The sequence below is a fragment of the Somniosus microcephalus genome, chromosome 2 (genome assembly GCF_052327205.1).
Source record: "Somniosus microcephalus isolate GS21.2 chromosome 2, FLI_Smic_1.0, whole genome shotgun sequence".
Lineage (NCBI taxonomy): Eukaryota > Metazoa > Chordata > Chondrichthyes > Squaliformes > Somniosidae > Somniosus > Somniosus microcephalus.
In genome coordinates, this window is record NC_140988.1 from 232212492 (window position 1) to 232233908 (window position 21417).

The 21417-nt window shown below is 44.3% G+C and overlaps 1 protein-coding gene across 5 annotated transcripts in view; it reads right to left on the reverse strand.

The window, feature by feature from the left end:
- The window catches only part of lnx1 (ligand of numb-protein X 1), a 353323-nt gene that overhangs the window by 118647 nt on the left and 213259 nt on the right, over positions 1-21417 (reverse strand). For all 5 annotated transcript variants that reach the window (XR_015074155.1, XM_085969955.1, XM_085969956.1 and 2 more), the window contains exons 3-5: positions 10878-11152; positions 8965-9111; positions 442-644 (exon numbers count right to left, since the gene is read on the reverse strand). Coding sequence is in view for 4 of the 5 variants with exons in the window: in XM_085969955.1 (XP_085826081.1) it covers positions 442-644; positions 8965-9111; positions 10878-11152 (625 nt within the window). In the remaining variant the exon portion in view is untranslated. The remainder of the gene's footprint in view (positions 1-441; positions 645-8964; positions 9112-10877; positions 11153-21417) is intronic.

Sequence of the window (21417 nt, forward strand, 5' to 3'; positions counted from 1 at the left end):
CAGTTCAGGAGTACCCTGTTGGCACAAGTTGAGATAACGATGAGGACAACAGGAGGCTGGTCAAGAGAGCGTTGGAATAGACAAGTCTGGAAATGGTTTCAGCAGCAGGTAGACGCAGAGGCAGGGGATGTTATAAACAATAGAATTCACTGCAGAGTGGTCGAATGTGCGATTTTAGCCACATACACAGTAAGGTACTGGTGTCAGCTGGGTAATCAGGAGATATTAAGGAGGAGCAAAGCGATTTCAAATAGGAAGTCAGTCATACTGTGCCACTCTCGCTCACCCCCAGGTCCAGCCAGTTACAGAGCACTGGGAATCGAGGGAGGGTCAAACAGATTGCCTAACGCCTTTCTCAGCTGTACAATGTGCATACTACAAGGAACCTAAAGGAAGGAGGATAAAATTCATATTTAGAAATAATTCCACAATGTGCAGTACCTCTAGAATCATGTCCCCTGGTAAAAGTCTGCCATCTTTAGCAATGGCACCATCTCGATAAATATCTTGGATAACAATATTCTCCACAGGAGTTTCACATCCTCCCACAATGCTAATGCCAAGGCTTCTATGTGCATCTGAGCGATTAATTTTGATAGTTGTAACTGCACCATCTGGAATTAAATGATGTAGTCTGGGACGTGCTGGAAATACAAGAACAAACATGATTGAATATCTGAGTCTGTCCTTGTGTTAACTGGTTTATCTTACATTGCAAATGTGACCTGCACACACTTGTTCATGTTACATTAGTGAAATATCAATGCTTTGGCTAGACATAACCATGGAACCGCCACAGATTTTGCATTCTCTATAAACATGGGTTAAATGTGCAGAAGTATACAATATTAAATATGCAACACTGGATTAAATATCTACATGTGGTAAGGTAGTCGGGCAGTAGACCTGCAGTTCAGCATGGCTCTGAATTAAAATTACAAAGAATTCCAAAGTATTTACAGCACAAAACAGGCCATTCGGCTCAACCGGTCTGTGCCGATGTTTATGCTCCACACGAGTCTCCTCCCACCTCTCTTAATCTAATGCCATTTAAATTCTAGAGAATTGAATGATTATTGCAATTTGTCTGTGATAGCTTGTGCAGGAATTTTGCTAGATCTTTGCAGACATCTCTGCTCAAGTCTCATGCACGTGGGCGAAAGAGAAAGTTGCACAAGATATTTCACCCCTACTGAAACTGTACTTTGCATTAGATGACTACAGAAGAACACTGGCAGCAATCATGAGATGAGTTAATTGGCTGAATTATGCAAAGGAGGCTATGTGTTGCCCGGCAGCCATTGTAAGAACTACACAGAACAAGGATAATACAAATATAATAAATAATAAAACATTCAATGAATTTCAAATTGTTTGATTTCTTTTAAAGGGCCTGACAAAGCCTGCTGTCAAATCTGTTTTCAGGGCACTCTCTTCGCTGCAGGGGAAAGTTACCACTGCTGCAACTGTTCCTTCTTCCAGAGTCAACCTCTTTGGCTTGGCTTTCATTATTTTCTATAAATAAAAATACATGTTATGACAGATGGAATTAGGGATACAGAGTACCAGCTACGGCTCAGTCGTAGCACTCTCACCTCTGAGTCAGAAGGTTGTGGGTTTAAGTCCCGCTCCAGAGGCTTGAGCACAAAATCCAAGCTGACATTCCAGTGCAGTACTGAGGGAGTGCTGCACTGTCAGAGGTGCCGTCTTTCGGATGAGACATTAAACCGAGGCCCCGTCAGCCCTCTCAGGTGGGTGTAAAAGATCCCACGGCATTATTTCGAAGAAAAGCAGGGGAGTTCTCCCCTGGCCAAAATTTATCCCTCAACCAACATCACTAAAAAAAAATTATCTGCTCATTAACTAATTGCTGTTTGTGGGAGCTTGCTGTGTGAAGATTGGTTACTTCATTTCCTAGATTACAATGGGAATGGTAGCACAGTGGTTACGTTACTGGGCTAGTAATCCAGAGGCCTGGACTAATGATCCAGACATGCAAGTTCAAATCCCACCACAGCAGCTGGGGAATTTAAATTCAGTTAATTAAATAAATCTGGAATAAAAAGCTAGCATCAGTAATGGTGACCATGAAACTATCGGAATGTCGTAAAAACCCATCTGGTTCACTAATGTCCTTTAGGGAATGAAATCTGCCGACCTTACCTGGTCTGGCCTATGTGTGACTCCAGACCCACAGCAATGTGGTTAACTCTTAACTGCTCTCTGAAATGGCCTAGCAAGTCACTCAGTTGTAAAAAATAAGCTACGAAAAACAATAATTATTAAACCGGAAGGGCTACCCAGCATCGGCCTCGGCAACGGACACGACAATGGCACACCCAGCCCGGGCGACCCTGCAAAATCCTCCTCACCAACATCTGGGGACTTGTGCCAAAATTGGGAGAGCTGTCCCACAGACTAGTCAAGCAACAGCCTGAAATAGTCATACTCACAGAAGCATACCTTTCAGCAATGTCCCAAATTCCTCCATTGCCATCCCTGGGTATGTCCTGTCCCACCAGCAGGACAGACCCACCAGGGGTGGTGGCACAGTGGTATACAGTCCTCAACATTGACTCCGGACCCCATGAAGTCTCATGGCTTCAGGTCAAGCATGGGCAAGGAAACCCTCTGCTGATTACATAGAAAAATAGGAGCAGGAGTAGGCCATTCGCCCTTTCGAGCCTGCTCCATCATTCAATATGATCATGACTGACCCTTTATCTCAATACCATATTCCTGCTCTCTCCCCATACCACTTGATGCCTTTTGTTTCTAGAAATTACCACCTACCGCCCTCATTCAGCTGATGAATCAGTACTCCTCCATGTTGAACACCACTTGGAAGAAGCACTGAGAGTAGCAAGGGCATAGAATGTACTCTGGGTGGGGGACTTCAATGTCCATCACCAAGAGTGGCTCGGTAGCACTACTACTGACTGAGCTGGCAGAGTCCTGAAGGACATAGCTGCCAGTCTGGGCCTGCGACAGGTGGTGAGAGAACGCAACACAAGGGAAAAACCTACTTGACCTCGTCCTCATCAATCTGCCTGTCGCAGATGCATCTGTCCATGACAGCATTGGTAGCAGTGACTACCACACAGTCATTGTGGAGACGACGTCCCATCTTCACACTGAGGACACCCTCCATCGTGTTGTGTGGCACTACCACCGTGCTAAATGGGATAGATTCAGAACAGATCTAGCAGCTCAAAACTGGGTGTCCATGAGGCGCTGTGGGCCATCAGCAGCAGCAGAATTGTATTCCACCACAATCTGTAACCTCATGGCCCGGCATATCCCTCACTCTACCATTACCATCAAGCCAGGGGATTTACCCTGGTTCAAGCAGGAGTGTAGAAGAGCATGCCAGGAGCAGCATCAGGCAAACCTAAAAATGCTGTGCCAACCTGGGGAAGCTGCAACACAGGATTACATGCATGCTAAAAAGTAGAAACAGCATGCTATAGACAGGGCTAAGCGATCCCACAATCAACAGATCAGATCAAAGCTCTGCAGTCCTACCACATCCAGTTGTGAATGGTGGTGGGCCATTAAACAACTAACAGGAGGAGGAGGCACCATGAATATCCGGAGCCGACAATGCGGAAAACTGCCCAGGTATGTCCTGTCCACAAAAAACAGGACAAATCCAATCCAGTCAATTACCGGCCCATCAGTCTACTCTCACTCATCAGCAAAGTGACGGGAGGTGTCATCAACAGTGCTATCAAGCAGCACTTACTCATCAATAACCTGCTCACTGATGCCCAGTTTGGGTTCCGCCAGGACCACTCAGCTCCAGACCTCATTACAGCCTTGGTCCAAACATGGACAAAAGAGCTGAATTCCAGAGGTGAGGCGAGAGTGACTACCCTTGACAGCAAGGCAGCATTTGACCGAGTGTGGCATCAAGGAGCCCTAGTAAAACTGAAATCAATGGGAATGGGGGGGAAAACTCTCCACTGGCTGAAGTCATACCTAACATAAAGGAAGATGGTTGTGATGGTTGGAGGTCAATCATTACAGCCGCAGGACATCGTTGCAGGAGTTCCTCAGGGCAGTGTCCTGGGCCCAACCATCTTCAGCTGCTTCATCAATGACCTTCCCTCCATCATAAGGTCAAAAGTGGGGATGTTCGCTGATGACTGCAGTGTTCAGTGCCATTCACAACTCCTCAGATAATGAAGCAGTCCATGCTCACATTCATAAGAACATAAGAAATAGGAGGAGTAGGCCATTCAGCCCCTCGAGTCTGCTCCGCCATTCAATAAGATCATGGCTGATATGATCTTGGCCTCAACTTCACTTTCCTACCCGTTCCCCATAACCCTGGACTCCCCTGTAGATCAAATATCTGTCCATCTCCGCCTTGAATATATTCACTGACTCTGCCTCCACAGCTCTCTGGGGTAGAGAATTCCAATGATTCATGACCCTCAGAGAAGAAATTCCTCCTCATCGCCGTCTTAAATGGGCGACCCCTTATCCTGAAATTATGCCCCCTCGTTCTAGATTCCCCTACGAGGGGAAACATTCTCTCAGCATTTACCCTGTCAAGCCAACTCAGAGTCTTATATGTTTCAATAAGATCACCTCTCATTCTTCTAAACTCCAATGAGTATAGGCCCAAACTGCTCAACCTTTCCTCAAGACAACCCTTTCATCTCAGGAATCAACCTAGTGAACCTTCCCTGAACTGCTTCCAATGAAAGTATATCTCTCCTTAAATAAGGAGACCAAGGCCCCGATTTTCTGGCCGCCATCGGGCGGCTTTTCATGTGGCCGGGGGCCGAAAATCGGCGAAAAAGTGGGTCGGGACCCCCCCCGCCTGATTCCCCACCCCGTCCGACTTTCAGACTGCCGTTTCTGCGCGCCCTGCTTCAGTCCCGGCCGCCGCTGGCGGGACTGGTCGTCGGAGCACTAACAAGCAATTATCTGCTTGTTGAAGTGGATTTTCCCGTGCCGTTGTGACTTTCCCCACCTGAAACCCGCCTGCGGGGAACCCCGCTGCTGAGAGCTGGCGTGAAAACAGCTGGCTTGCTTGCTTGCAGCAGCAGGTCGCTGAGGGCTGAAGAGATTTAAATAGGCAGCATTTGCAGGCTGCAGGACCTTGTTGATCAAGGCTTGGGGGAACTTTTTGAAGCCTTAGGAGCAGCTGCAGAAAGTTGGAGCCTCACACACTTCTCCAGTGTGAGCTCCTGGGAAGCCCCTCTCACCACCCTAACTCAGCGCCTCCTCAACGGAGGCATCTGCCAAAAGCATGGGAGGCCTTTGGGACGTTCCCTTCCTGGCATTAGAGGATCTCCAACAGCAGAGGCGGCAGCAGCAGAACCAGGAACAGCAGGATGAGCACCAGGAGCACCAGGCTGCTGCTCACTCACCTGAAGCTGCACAGGCCAGAAGGGGCCAACGCTTGGAAGTGGCTTGAGAGCACCTTGCTGTGCTTTAGGGGGCCAGTGGGACCCGTTTCTGCACTGGCAGTCCTACTCAGAAGGACTTCCATGAAGATCTGGTTTCTCTGTTCAACAGATGGCCAACGCTCCTCAAGAGATGTCATTCTCTTATGAGCACTCACCATGTTTTCCGTACCCGGCGAGTTATCTCCTGCATGGAGTTTGCCAACCTTTCCATGGTGATGCGTTCATGCGCCAATGACTCCACAAAGGCTCTGCTCATGGTCGCTATGGACTCCTCCATTTGCTCAGCACTCACAGCGACCCTGGAGACAAAACCTGCCAGAGACTCCTGCATCTGTGCATGGAGATCCATCGCCTCTTCTCTTGCGGATGGACCCAGAGGCAAAGGGTCGTCATGCAGCACAGCTGAGCTGAGCTGGCAGAGTCCTGCACCCTCCGACGAGGACTCTCCACTGCTGTCCCTGTCTCCAGAATCTGCTGAGGCTCACTGTGAGCTGTGAAACACCAGGTGACAACACTACTCTATGTCCCGAAGGTCCCCCCGAGGTGTGAGTGTCTGCGCTGGTGCTGGGTGCACTTACTTCTGCTGATGCTGCACCCTCAGAGGTTGGAGCTTCCTCTGAGGAGTCTGGCTGCACAGCCTCTTCCTCCTCCACAGTGAGGACGGGGGCTCTGGATGGTACTGTGGGGGAGTAAAGGAAGGAGATAGAGATGTAATGCCAAGGTTCTTCTGGTGACTCCCAGCGAGTTGGCATCTGCTGACACCTGCATCCATGCAGCATTGGTCTCAGTGGGAGGCCTCTTCCATCCTGACCTAGGGAAGCGGACCTCCCTGTGGTCCCTAACCCCATCCAATAATGCCTGCAGTGAAGCCTCGTCGAATTTGAAGGCAGCTCGGCCTCTGCCGCTGGCAGCAGCTGGTGCAGGCTCCTCTGCCATTGTGCAAGAGTGGTTGAGAAGCCTGCAGAGGTGGAGAAGCGTGCTGGACACTATGATGTCATCATTCGTGGTGCTTTCATAGTGTGGGGATTTCTGACTCGAATTGGACAATTAGCAAGGCTTCCCACATGCTGGGAATTAATTGGCCACTTGAGGGAAAATTGCGTGGAGCTGGCTGACACTTTTTTATGTGTGTCAGAAACCCCACATTTGGGGAAATCTGACCATTCCCCACACAAGCCGAAAATCGGGGCCCAAATCTCTATGCAGTACTCCAGGTGTGGTCGCACCAACGCCCTGTACAGTTGTAGTGAGACATCCCTACTTTTACACTCCATCCCCCTTGCAATAAAGGCCAACATTCCATTTGCCTTCCTAATTACTTGATGTACCAGCATGCTAACTTTTTCTGTTTCATGTACGAGGACACCCAGATCCTTCCATACCGCAGCATTCTGTAGTCTCTCTCCATTTAAATTATATTTTGCTTTTCTATTCTTCCTACCATTCAGCAAGGCCTGTACAACATTCAGGCTTGGGCTGATAAGTGTCAGGTAACATTTGTGCCACACAAGTGCCAGGCAATGACTATCTCCAACAAGCGAGCATCTAACCACTGCCCCTTGACATTCAACGGAATTACCATCGCTGAATCCCCCACCATCAATATCCAAGGGGTCACCATTGACCAGAAACTTAACTGGACCAGCCACATAAATACTGTGGCAACAAGAGCAGGTCAGAGGCTAGGTATTCTGCGGCGAACATTTCACTTCCTGACTCCCCAAAGCCTTTCCACCATCTACAAGGTACAAGTCAGGAGTGTGCTGGAATATTCTCCACTTGCCTGGATGAGTGCAACTCCAACAACACTCAAGAAGATCAACACCATCCAAGACAAAGCAGCCTGCTTGATTGGCATCCCATCCACCACCTTAATCGTTCACTCCCTCCAGCACTGGCGCACCGTGGCTACAGTGTGTACCATCTACAAGATGCACTGCAGCAACTCGCCAAGGCTTCTTCGGCAGCACCTCCCAAGTCTGCGACCTCTACCACCTAGAAGGACAAGGGCAGCAGGCGCATGGGAACACCACCACCTCCAAGTTCCTCTCCAAGTCACATACACCATGCTGACTTGGAAGTATATTGCCGATCCTTCATTAATGCTGGGTCAAAATCCTGGAACTCCCTACCTAACAGCACTGTGGGAGTACCTTCACCACACGGACTGCAGCGGTTCAAGAAGGCGGCTCACCACTACCTTCTTGAGGGCAACTAGGAGTGGGCAATAATTGCTGGCCTTGCCCACGCCCACATCCCATAAACAAATAAAATAAAAACAACAGTGACTACATTTGAAAAGTACTTAATTGGCTGTAAAGTGCTTTGGGATATCCTGAGGTTGTTAAAGGCGTTATATATGGAAGTGGTGTTCCACAAGGATCGATGCTGGGACCACTGTTGTTCATCATTTACATAAACAATTTGGACTTGGGAATTGGAAGTACAATTTCAAAATTTGCTGGCGACACCAAATTGGGTTTGTAATTAATACAGACCAAGGCTGTGACAAAAAACAGAAAGACATGAATAAGTTTGTAGAATGGGCGTGTAATTGGAAAATGAACTTCAATATAGATAAGTGTGAGGTAATACATTTTGGTAGGAATAAGGCGACCACATATTTCTTGGTAAATAAGTGTCTAAATGGGGTAGAGGAACAGAGGGATCTGGGGGTACAGATACACAAATCACAAAGTAGTGGCGCAGGTTAATAAGGCCATTAAAAAAACACAACGTACTGGGGTTCATTTATAGAGGGAGAGAATAGAAAAGCAGAGAAGTTGTGTTAAACTTGTATAGAACCTTGGTTAGACTACACTTGGAGTACTGTGAACAGTTCTGGTCTCCATATTATAAAAAGGATAGAGGCACTGGAGACGGTGCAAAAAGGATTTAATAGAATGATACCAGAACTGAGAGGTTATACCTACCAGGAAAGATTGAAGAGGCTGCGGCTCTTTTCTGTATAAAAGAGAAGACGGAGGGGTGACCTGATAGAGGTCTTCAAGATTATGAAAGGGTTTAACGGGGTAGACATAGAGAAGATGTTGCCACTTGTGGGGGAGACCAGAACTAGGGGCCATAAATATAAGATATTCGCTAATAAATCCAATAGGGATTCAGGAGAAACTTCTTTATCCAGAGAGTGGTTAGAATGTGGAACTTGCAACCACAAGGAATAGTTGAGGTGAATAGCATAGATGCATTTAAGGAGAAGCTAGATCAAAACAGATGAGGGAGAAAGGACTAGAAAGGCATGTTGATGTGGTTAGATGAAGAAGGGTGGGAGGATGCTCTTGTGGAGCATAACAATCATGGACATTGTTGGGCCAAATGGCCTGTTTCTGTGCTGGAGATACTTGGAATACTTAAAAATACAAGTCTTTCTTTTTATCACCAGTTGTGGCATTGTGTTCTCCTCTATTTACTAATCTTATTAAGCTGTCTTGCAAGACAATTTAGCATGCACCTTTGCTCCTTCAGCACACTACCACTGGCATGAAAGAATTGAGTGAAGAATATCCAAAGTTTTCATTACCTTTTTCAGGAAGTGTGGCAGTCTGCACATTCTCCCTAGGATCACTGTCAATGAGATTTGCACTGTTAGACCTACGCAGGTGGCTGAAAGCTCGATTCAGTTTTTTGAAGGATTTGCTTCTCATCGGAGTGTGATCTGAATGTCGGTCTATGAGAAAATGGAAATTAGTGACATCATTACACAATTAACGATATCAAGTGAACACAAAACAAAAAAGATAAAGCTGCTGTTTAACACTAAAGAGCATTTTTACAGGTTTCCTTGTTTTTTGTAGAAACTACAAATTATATAGAATATCCTTAAGCCATGGACATTGTGTTTTAATAAAGTGCTGATTGACCAGCACACAATTTTAAAATAGTAGCTATATAAAATATTGGAAGTCATATTGTTACTTTTCACCCCTCCATTTTATCCCTTCCTTAGCTGATGGCATTGTCTCATGTTTGGGGTATAGTTCAACAGGTGCAAGCAACTCTGGTATCTTACCTAATTGACTATTATTCATGTGTGAACTACTCAACTGCATGAGCTTTCAACAGTGCAGGGCACATAGGCAACTCGAACACGGACTTTCCTAGCCTGGAGGCTGAGATCAATCGTTATGTCCCTACCAATGCCTGGCCTGAGATCAATTAACTTAACAGACATTGGTGCTCTTTAAAAAAAAATGTATCTAGCAAGTTAACCTGAGTTCAGAGACTAAGTGATGGTCTGGAGTGTGGTATAAGGCAGTAATATACTGAAGGGGTATGGGCCAATAATAGGAATCACAAAAATCTGTTGCAGCCTCAAACAAACTCCAAGACTTCATTTTATTTTTCACTTTTTTTTATCACTTACATTTCCAATTGGAAATTCATTAGCTTTTGTACCTTCCATTACCAGGCCTATCAAATCTCATTCATTGTAGTTTAAAAATGTAATCTATTTAGATATATCTACATCTTAAAAATGAATACAGTTCCATATGTTTAAAAGTGTTTGTGGTCAGTCCCCTCTTTTGATCCTAAATCTTACTCCCAACAATGTTGTGATCCTGAGAGCTGTGCCATTATTGCCAATGAGTTCAATGATGGAATGTTTTACCATATTAAACTAATGATACAATGGGAATAGCTGACAGGAAGTGTGTTTTACTAAACAATAGTGCACTGTTTTACAGAGTGAACTGTGTAGTGCATGTTTGTGTCCATTTCAAAAATAGGTGGGTAATTGGTATTGTCTGGTTACTGGTTTAACCCTTCGCCTGCTACTCCTAGATTTCTGCTGTGTATGTCAATGATTTTTTAGCAATACAAAGATCTAAACTCTACGTACTTTATTGCTTAAAAATAGAAATAGTCATTGAATAGTATGACATCATGGCTTCAGTCACCTCAACTGGTGAGGAGCTCATGTTATTTGCACTGGCAAAAATGGTTTGGGCCACTAGTTATTGATTACAAATGGAATTTGTAAAAATCATCTCATGTAGACAGACTAATTGTTGTAATGAAATATATTATAAAAAAAGGGTACGACACAAAATATATAATTTGTCTTATTTCTATTGTGGAAAATAATAATTTTCAAAGCAGGCCAACCAACTAACAAATTACTCCAATTATTAATGCCTTTCTTGCGCACTCTTAAAGGCGAGTAACAAAAAAGTCTACTAAACAAAACACTGCGGATGCTGCAAATCTGAAACAAAAACAGAAAATGCTGGAGCACTCAGCCAATATCTGTGGAGAGAACCTCAGTTAACATTTCAAGTGCAGACTCTTCTTCAAAACAGTTTTGATGAATAGTTCACACCCAAAATGTTAACTTATCTGTGCTCTCAATTCAATTTTCTTTTCATTCATCCTTGAAAAATCCTAGAAACTTGTGCTGTGCTTAAATTACACATAGTTCGCACATATACTTACGTTTCTTTATACTACTTTTGCTGTGGTTGCTGGAATTGCTTTCTGACTGGCTGTCCTCTGTACTTGCATCAAAGGCTGGATTTATCAGACCTGGATCATTTGTCGTTAAGGCCACAGCTGCAGATGCTGACAGTTGCGGAGAAAGTACAGACATGGTCATGTCATTGTTGTCCACAGGAATCCTGGGAACTAAACTTGTATCACTTATTGAAGAATCTTCCTGAGAATGCCTCTTTCGTTCTCCCAAGAGTCCACATTGGCTCGCTCCTTTACACCTAAAACAAGACTCTGATTTTCATAAGCATGTAAAAGTATTGCAAACTTTGTCATATTTGTAAAACAAATTAATCAAAATGGATACTTTGATTTGTTCCTATAAAGTGCACTTTTTTCTGATTCTTCAGGTATTAGACAGCTGATGCACTGAATCTAGGACATCCATTCAAATTGTGTATCTCATTAAATCTCACACAACATAATTTAACTTTACTTAGCAAGTGATTCTGTTCAATGTACATCTGAAGCCAACAGAGTAGTGCAGTTACTGTATCTGAATAACTTTATGCTCCAGAGCTACAGCCAATATATAGCCTACCAATGGAGGGAGTAGGAGACTGGGTACTGCTGTAACTTACTAAGTAGAAGCAAACATCAGTGAAACAGGAGTGCAACACGAGAATCTTTCCATATGTATTTGATGTGAAAACAGTTACCCCATGACTAGTACAGTATTTTCAATGCATAGTATCTGCGCAATCTTATCATTATCTCTAAAGCCGCTGATCCAGCTGGAAATGTTATGCGGTTCTCATCTTACACCCTTGTGGCATATGAATTTAAGAACCCTAGCATTGTCACAAGGAAAATGATGGGGTGGGGGTTGAGGGCAAAAAGAGAACATGTTCTAGGAATGTCTAACCATTTTGCCCTTCTGGTGCAGGCATTAATATTTCCTAACATTGGTGGCAGGGATTCATGTCTCTTTTGTGCCAACAGTATATATTCTGAGAGATTTGTCACATACCACAGCTGTCGCAATAACTTTTAAATGATGCTGATGTTTTTGTTGGTAGCAAAGACTGTGGCTTGGAAATGTCTTCATTCACCCGCCAGGCAATGAGATCCATTTACTTATGTCCATAATTAATTGTGAGATGTTAGCATCTAGGTGGAAAGGCCAAATATCATGACTGAAAACAAATTTATGGGCCCACAGAAGATCAACGTTAAGTACTCAAAGGGAGTAAAGACCACCATGATAGAACAGTAAATGAAACAAATGGAACTAAACTTTGACAGTAAGAGTTTGAAATATGAAGTAATGGGATATGACTATTATACTTGATAAATATCCTATGCCCATTTGCAATTAGATCATAGTCAAGCTCTATCAATAACATGACGCGTTCAGACACACTAGTACAATCTTAAATCTTTGTTGGACTACTGAAATATAAAGGATTAAAAACTGACAAGACCATTACTTTTAAAGCATCTGGTACACTTCCTGGTAATCTACTGAGGAAACAAAAGCAAGCAGTAATGAGTCATAAGTTGCCATACAACTTCAGATCCAAACAGCAAGAAACATTTTTAAATGTTATGAACAGTAAGAAAACAAACTAATATTTTGATCTGAGTTGTGTGCATACAAAAAAAAAGGAAAAATGCACAGCACACAGGAAAAGCAAGTCTCGTTAAATATCTTCATCTTTCTCTACCTGTGCTTGAATACCTTTCTCTCGCTGTCACCATCTCTCTTCCTGGTTTTGTTGTTATTTCTTTATGGCTTTTTCTACTGCTACTTTTTTCTCACTTGTCTCTCTTGCTTTTAGTTGTTTTTACTCTGTTTCTTGGCTTGCTCTTTCTATTTTGTCTCATACTCTCCATCAATTGCTCTGCATAAGCTGCAAGTTCTGGTGCTCGATTTTCATGCTTAGATTATCAGGAAACACCACAGGCTGTGTGCATCATTGGTCATCAGCCTATGAAGTCCTCCTAGCTGGCTCTTATTTAGTGAGTTCTCTGAAGGGATCCCAGCAGGGGAGAAAATGACAATGATACAAGAAAAGAAAATAAACTACAATTAATGGTCTCCAAGATCGCATCAACTATTTTAATTGTAAGCTCCTTCTCTTCTTGAAATGCCTTTCCTTTCTTGCTATACAGTGGAATTCACTTCAAAACTTAAAACTTAGGAGACATTCCAATATTTAAAACACAGCTATTGTACAGTTGGACATGGAAATCCTTACTTGTTTCCACTATTATTTCACATTTACTTAGAGATGAGTCAGAGTTCCCACAAAATACAGGAATTTCTGTAAAAATGGTCAATACCACCATTGACGTGAAGTGATACATTTTGGTAGGAAGACTGAGGGAAGGCAATATAAATAAAATGGTACAATATAGAATATATATATTGTATAGTATAAATGGTACAATTTTAAAGGGGGTGCAGGAACAGAGATCTGGGGGTGTATGTACACAAATCTTTGCAGGTAGCAGGACAAGTTGAGAAGGATGTTAACAAAGCATATGTGATCCTTGGCTTTATTAATAAAGGCATAGAGTACAAGAGCAAGGAAATTATGCTAAACCTTTATAAAACACTGATTAGGCCTCAGCTGGAGTATTGTGTTCAATTCTGGGCACCACACTTTTGGAGAGGGTGCAAAAGAGATTTACGAGAATGGTATCAGGGATGCGGGACTTCAGTTATGTGGAGAGACTAAAGAAACTGGGGTTGCTCTCCTTAGGGTTGAGGAGGTTGAGTAAGTTTGATAAATCATGAACGGTTTTGATAGAGTAAATAAGGAGAAACTGTTTCCAGTGGCAGAAGGGTCAATAACCACTGCACACAGATTTAAGGTGATTGGCAAAAGAACCAGAGGTGACATGAGGGGGAAAAAAATGTACACTGTAGCGATTCGTGTGCATCGTCACTAAATAATCGAGTTCGACTTCGACGAACTATAAATAAGTTGTTTATTTATAGGAACAGGTTAAATACAACAGGTAAGGTAGCAGGTAAGATGGCTGACTGTAGGAGCACCGTGGTGTAGGTCTTTCCCCAGCGGGGACGCCACGAGGACTGACTAGAAGTTTCCGAGCTCAACTGCTAGCAGGTTCCGAGCTCGGACGTCATGATGTCATCACGCAGAGTACAGGAATGAAGCCTGAGTGCAGTAACAGATACATTTAAAGGTAAGTTAAAGGGAATTATGTATCTCAATGTAAGGGACAACCGGTGGTACTGCCAAATAGGCCCCCCCAGAATTCGCTTTAACTAAAGTCCAAGGATGAGATGGTCTGACGAGCTGGTGGTCTCGGCGGTCATGCTGTCTCGACTTGGCGGGCGAGGTAAGCTGATCCTTATGCACGTCGTGGCGAATAAAATGTATCCGTCAGGCGAAGGAACATGGAAACGTGCGAAACAGCAGGCCTCGTCAGAGTGACAGGCAGGTCGGGTGGACGCGGGCGAAGACTCTGTTGATGTTGGAACAAGTCCTTGTTCTGACGAAATCTGCAGGAACGCAGACGGGCGATCCAGAAGGACTTGACAGGCGAGGTCGGTGAACTTGCCGACAGGTGAGCGAAACCTTCAGGAGGCTGGAACACGCAGAACGGTGCGTGCCATAGTGCTACGACGTTAACACAACAGAGGGTGAAGAGTTACTGCATTGACCAGTGATCGGTGAGGCCAGCAACTTTCACGTGGCTGATCGCGGCCGCAGGATGCCCGTTGGACCCGTCCTCTATGTGTGCAGCTTCAGTAGACGTTTGCATTTGTTAAAGGGAAAACTGGAGAAAGGGCGGCAACGGTCCAGGTTGTTGTTGCTTTTGGGAGGGGTAAACTCTGCCTGGAGGGCAGCAACACTTGTAGTTGTTGTAGATTTAGGAGAAAACAGCCGTGAGGGCGGCAACGCTTTTTGTTCGCGCCGAAACTTGTAGTAGGTAACACAACCAGCAGGATGACGGGCTGGTGCGTCGTCGGCGGGGAAGGAGTCTTCATTTTTCACGAGGGATAGGTCCTCGTGGTTCGCGAGGGATGGGTCCTCGTGCGCGAGGATTGGGTCCTCGTGTTTTGTGGGGGTGAGTCCTTGTGGTATCCCCGCAGGGCACGCTCCGATTTTGTGGGCCCAAACATGCTGTACCCCGCGCTTGGAGAGATGTATACTTGCTGTTGCTTTGGACGTAGAGGCGGACGATCCGTGTGGCAGTAGGAAAGACGAGTACAGGGACCGTAAGCAAGTGCGTGGTCGGCGCCGCATCGATGTTCTTGTCGAACGGGGCTTCTACCTTTATAAAGCACGAGGGAGACTGTGGCTCCCTGGATTGCGGTAGCGACAGCAAAACGGCTGGTGCTTCCATGGCGTGCTTCTTTTGTGAAAATTGCTCACAAAAAAAACGGGGTCCGGTTGAGTTTTGTCCGTGTCAAACGGGATCTGCTCCAGACTGCGCTTACCTTGTGAATACGTTCGCAAAGACAGGGTCGCCTTTCGAGGAATCGGTGTTAGGCGGTGGCTGTTCCGTGGTTGTGCGTCGGTCGTCTTGTGGGAAGACGAGGTTCAGGCGCGAGTTACTACCGTGAAAATCGTTCATGGATACGGGTTCACCAATTGTAGTGTTGGAATTGATGTGCTCCCGTACTCACGTCGTTGGGTCACCAATGTAGCGATTCGTGTGCATCGCCACTAAATAATCGAGTTCGACTTTGACGAACTATAAATAAGTTGTTTATTTATAGGAACAGGTTAAATACAACAGGTAAGATAGCAGGTAAGATGGCTGACTGTAGGAGCACTATGGTGTAGGTCTTTCCCCAGCGGGGATGCCACGAGGACTGACTAGATGTTTCCGAGCTCAACTGCTAGCAGGTTCCGAGCTCAACTGCCAGCAGGTTCCAAGCTCCGACGTCATCACGCAGAGTACAGGAATGAAGCCTGAGTGCAGTAACAGATACATTTAAAGGTAAGTTAAAGGGAATTATGTATCTCAATGTAAGGGACAACCGGTGGTACCGCCACAACAGTGAGTTGTTACGATCTGGAATGCACAGCCTGAAAGGGTGGTGGAAGCAGATTCAATAGTAACTTTCAAAAGGGATTTGGATAAATACAGGACTATGGGAAAAGAGCAGTGGTGTGGGACTAATTGGATCATTCTATGATTCTATTATATCAAATACTTTTGTAGCCTCTCTACTCATCTGGTTATATATGAATATTAGTGCTGCAGTCTGGTTGCTCCAATTGTAACTGCACTAAAATTCTGCCTGCACTTAATTACTCGTCACTGTGCTGACTGTAGCAATACCTGCACACGATAATGATCTGTGGATGGTTTAGCATCTTAGATCATAGTTGGGAAAGTGTCCAGAAGCTACTATGGGTCATAATGACTACCAGTGCAACCCCTTCCCCACTGGCACAATTCAGCTCTGATTATTTGCTAGTATTACTTGCATTAACTCAGTAATACTGGCCACACATCCGAGATGCTCCAGCTTTTCCCAAATATCAGAAAATGATCACGCCCCGTGCACTAAAATACATTTATGCACGTGTACTTATACATGCTTGGCAGTCATGTTGGAGGCACACAGCGATTTGGAGCAGGTGCGTGGCAATTAACCCTGCTGCAGGACCATTAATGTAGCAGTGGTGTCGACATGAAGCTCTGACTCTATGTGGGAAGATAAGAATAACAGTAGCAATTAGTTCCAATTAGTGCAGAGCAATGGTCCATTTTGAGGTTGAGCCAAAGTCCTAAAAATGATATAACAGAATATTCTCACTGCACCAACCCATTCTTTGTCCCATTCAAATAGCATGTAAAACATAGGACTTACTAGATGAAAAGACCAAGGTCCATTTAGTTTGCCTAGAGAAAAATAATGAACATTTAGAAAATGGGAGAAAAAGCAGGTAGATATAAAGAGAAAAGACAGAAATAACAGCTAGTGGGGGAGGAAGAGAGTGAGCACATGCACACATCCCACAGAGCAAGAAGATACACCCAGTCGGCCTCGCTGTGGCCTGGCTCTAGTCCAGCTATTTCTTATTGAAGGCCTACCTTATTATCAGTGGGAATCAGGGGAAAACTCTCCACTGGCTGGAGTCATACCTAGCAGAAAGGAAGATGGTTGTGGTTGATGGAGGCCAATCACCTCAGCCCCAGGACATCGCTGCAGGAGTTCCTCAGGGCAGTGTCCTAGGCCCAACCATCTCCAGTTGCTCCATCACTGACCTTCCCTCCATCATAAGGTCAGAAGTGGGGATGTTTGCTGATGATTGCACAGTGTTCAGTTCCATTCGCAACTAATGAGATAATGAAGTCGTCCATGCCCGCATGCAGTAACACCTGGACGACATTCAGGCTTGGGCTGATAAGTGGCAACTAACATTCACACCACACAAGTGCCAGGCAATGACCATCTCCAACAAGGGAGAGTCTAGCCACCTCCCCTTAACATTCAACAGCATTACCATCGCCGAATCACCCACGATCAACATCCTGGGGATCATCATTGACCAGAAACTTAACTGGACCAGCCACATAAATACTGTGGCAACAAGAGCAGGTCAGAGGCTAGGTATTCTGCAGCGTGTGTCTCACCTCCTGACTCCCCAAAGTTTTTCCACCATCTACAAGGCACAAGTCAGGAGTGTGATGGAATACTCTCCACTTGCCTGGCCGAGTGCAGCTCCAACAACACTCAAGAAGCTTGACACCATCCAGGACAAAGCAGCCCGCTTGATTGGCACCCCATCCACCACCTTAAACATTCACTCCCTCCACCACCAGCGTATCGTGGCTGCAGTGTGTACCATCTACAAGATGCACTGCAGCAACTTGCCAAGGCTTCTTCGACAGCACCCCCCTAAACCCGCGACCTCTTCCACCTAGAAAGACAAGGGCAGCAGGTGCATGGGAACATCACCGCCTCCATGATCCCCTCCAAGTCACACATCATCCTGACTTGGAAATATATCGCCGATCCTTCATCGTCGCTGGGCCAAAATCCTGGAACTCCTTCCCTAACAGCACTGTGGGAGTTCCTTCACCACTCGGACTGCAGCGGATCAAGGCGATGGCTCACCACCACCTTCTCAAAGGCAATAAATGCTGGCCTTGCCAGTGATGCCCACATCCCATGAACGAATAAAAAAAAATCCTACTTTAAAAACTATGTTCTAATTTGATTTCTGTTATTGCCATTATTAAGAAAAGTTTCAGAATATGCAGTCCAAAATAATAAACTGGTTGCTATCCCAACTCTTGTTAACTTAAACACCAGTGCCCACAAATTATTTATAGTACTGCACCTGAATAAACTGGCCAGTTTTCACGTTGTTCCATTTCTGCTGCAGTGCTTTTATTGGCCTTGAACTGCAGTCATATATACTTAAATACTACAAAATACAATTTACTATTACAAAAGAGTATTGTGCACATTTGAACTTTATTTTTCCTTCTTTTCTGATAATTAGATCTTGTGCACTTAGTTATAGAAACATTATATTGTAGAACTGACTGTAGTTTGGACACCAAACAATGGTTATAATTCAATTCTAGGAGAAGTGGATTGGCAGGACAGACAAAACTTTCATATTGTTCTAGTGCAGGATCTTACCCGAACGCCAAAGTGCACAGAGGCCTTAAATATGGTTGTCACAAGTGTTAAAGGTCCTGACCCACAGGGCAGTTGCAATATTAAAAACAGAGGGTTTCTCATCAATGACTGTGAAACTTTCAGTCTTCTACCGTCTGCTTCCCCTCCCTTAGGCAAAGTCAAATTTCTCTTTATTAACTTGAAAAACAATGGAGCGGACGGTGTTATTTAAAGTGATCTCACACAATCTGCATAAAGGTTCTGGTCTGAGATTCGTTGTGCGTCTGTATTCTAAACACCTGATCCATTTATCCAGCTTAAAAGAAGAAATAATGTTCTTGGTATTTTGCTTCCACCCAAGCCCTGACCCCAGCTGATCTTCTGACCTCATGATCATTTCCATATTGTAGGTGGGCTCCGAGCCTCTGCAGCAGTGTTCCACCAGGTTGGAGGGTGGAGTTTTCTTGCAGCAAGCCAGAGAGGTCTGTCATAGTGTAAGGGTGCTGGTGGCCTCCAAGTTGTGAGTGAAACATCCTCTGCAAGGTATCCCGCAGTGAGCTTTACCACCAGCAAAGAGTGACAGCCCCCCCAATCAGCGTAGCAACACTGGGGACTAACAGGTGTTCCCTACATTCAGCGTTAAAGGACATATTTCCTTAATTTGTATCTTAAAATTCACTCCAGTCCCCAAGCAATTCCCCAACCCTGCCCCCACTCTAATTCCCCAGAAAATTGACAGAGGGCAGAAAGGAAATCACGATTAGCTTTAATGTTAGTGCTATTCCATTTCTGATGCAGTGCTTTTAAGCACTAAAATTTCTGATTATTTAAAGGGATGCCCTCCCTCTAAATGTTATGGACCCAGTTAAATGAGCTACATTCTATTATATTGTATTTGTAAACAGTACCTTCCTGCTGCTATTACTTGTGTCAGCTGTGGCTCAGTTGGTAGCACCCTTGCCTCAGTCAGAAGGTTGTGGGTTCAAGTCCCACTCCAGAGACTCGAGGACAAAAACCTAGGCTGACACTCCAGTGCAGTACTGAGGGAGGGCTGCAGTGTCAGAGGTGCTGTCTTTCAGACGAGACGTTAAACATAGGCACCGTCTGCCCTTTCAGATGTATATAAAAGATCTCACAACTCTGTTTCGAAGAACAGGGGAGTTATCCCCGGTGTCCTGGCCAATATTTCTCCCTCAATCAACATCAGTAAAACAGATGATCTGCTCATTATCACATTGCTGTTTGTGGGAGCTTGCTGTGTGCAAATTGGCTGCCGTGCTTCCTACATCATAAGTGACTACACTTCAAAAAGTACTTTATTGGCTGTAAAGCACTTTGGGACGTCCGGTGGTCGTGAAAGGCGCTATATAAATGCAAGTCTTTTTCTTGCTATCAAATTTGTGTGAAATGCAAGAGATCAGTGATTTGTTTATAGGGCTAGAGGGAGTGCACCTGGTACTAAAATACCTCCAGAAAAGCATTTGGGCAGATTTGATTGAAGTATTAAAAATAATGAAGGGATTAGACTAAGACAGAGTAAATAATTGAGGAGCAAAGGAAGCTGGAACTTGATAAATTGGGGATTGAGCAAAATAGTGGTAAATAGAATTCAATGTCAGTCAATGTGAGATGGTACATTTAAGTTAAAAAAAATAATTATGCTTTGAATGTAATAACCATAAGACGACGAAATCTACTGCAGCACAAAATTTCCAGATCAACTTAATAGCTCTGAATCATTTTCAAGGCAGGCTGTTTTAGGGCTCAAGTGTGCCCAATAACTTCCAGGGATGTGATAATGCCACTTTTTTTTTTTAAATAAAGAGGAAAAAAATGTTTTGGACGTGAATTCAGAAACGCTTCCTCAATAGCTCAACAAGTAGGTGAGCTGTATAAATCAGAAAGGTCCCAAATGTGACCCTGGGATGAGATTGTGCAAGCCTTATCTGTTGTGGGCTTTAAATCTGAAGGGCCAATTCTGTCAAATCACTAACAGCAGGGAGTCTCACCTGCTGGAACTGAAAATCAGCATTCAGGTGTACTCTCCCAGTAATTTTCTGTCCACATTACAATAGTTGGAGTCTGAGAAAACTCACTAAATTTAGAGACCATAAGTCATCACAAAGGAGCAAGAGATTGTATTTGCATCAAAATAAATGAGAATTGTCTTAACCACCTCAACACCCAACCACATCAAAATAGGAGTCCATCCAACATGGGAACTTTGTCAGCAAAAACAATGTTAAGAATCAAAGTTTTAGAATTATTGCTCGGTATCAACCAAATAATATTCCGGAGACACGGGAAATTACACTTTGCATTAAATACAACACAGCCACCTTATTGGTTAAAAAAAAACATAAGACTATAAAAGTGCAATAATGTGACAGAAACTTTTTAATAGGAAAATAAACATAAAAACTTACATGAAACTCATTTAATTCTTTCAGGGCTATTAGTGTGCATAATGAGATTAATAGCTCATTAATGCCAGGTGGCAAGCTGCCCACTACATGCTCTCACTACTCTTTTATGCCTACAGGATTTAATGTGCCATCAGGCAGACAGGACTCCAGCCATGCACTTTCCCCACAACTGGAGTTTTTATTTATTTGCTAGTATCATAAGAGTTGCTCTCTATCATCTCCTTGATCAAGAACAACTTATCAGAGTCACTCAACATGGCTTCTGGAATAAAAGGCCATGACTTACTAATTTGATTACATTTTTTGAAGAAGTTACTAGCAATGTTCCCTCTAACTGTCCCTTTAACTGGCTGCGCGGCCCATTCAAATTTCCGCGCATGCGTGTTTTCTTCCATGTAAAAGCTGGTGAGCGGCCTGTGTGGGACCTTCAGGCCGCTGTGCGGCCTTGCAGCTTAGCAGGAACATTGGCTACTAGGTTGGTAGCCCAATAGAT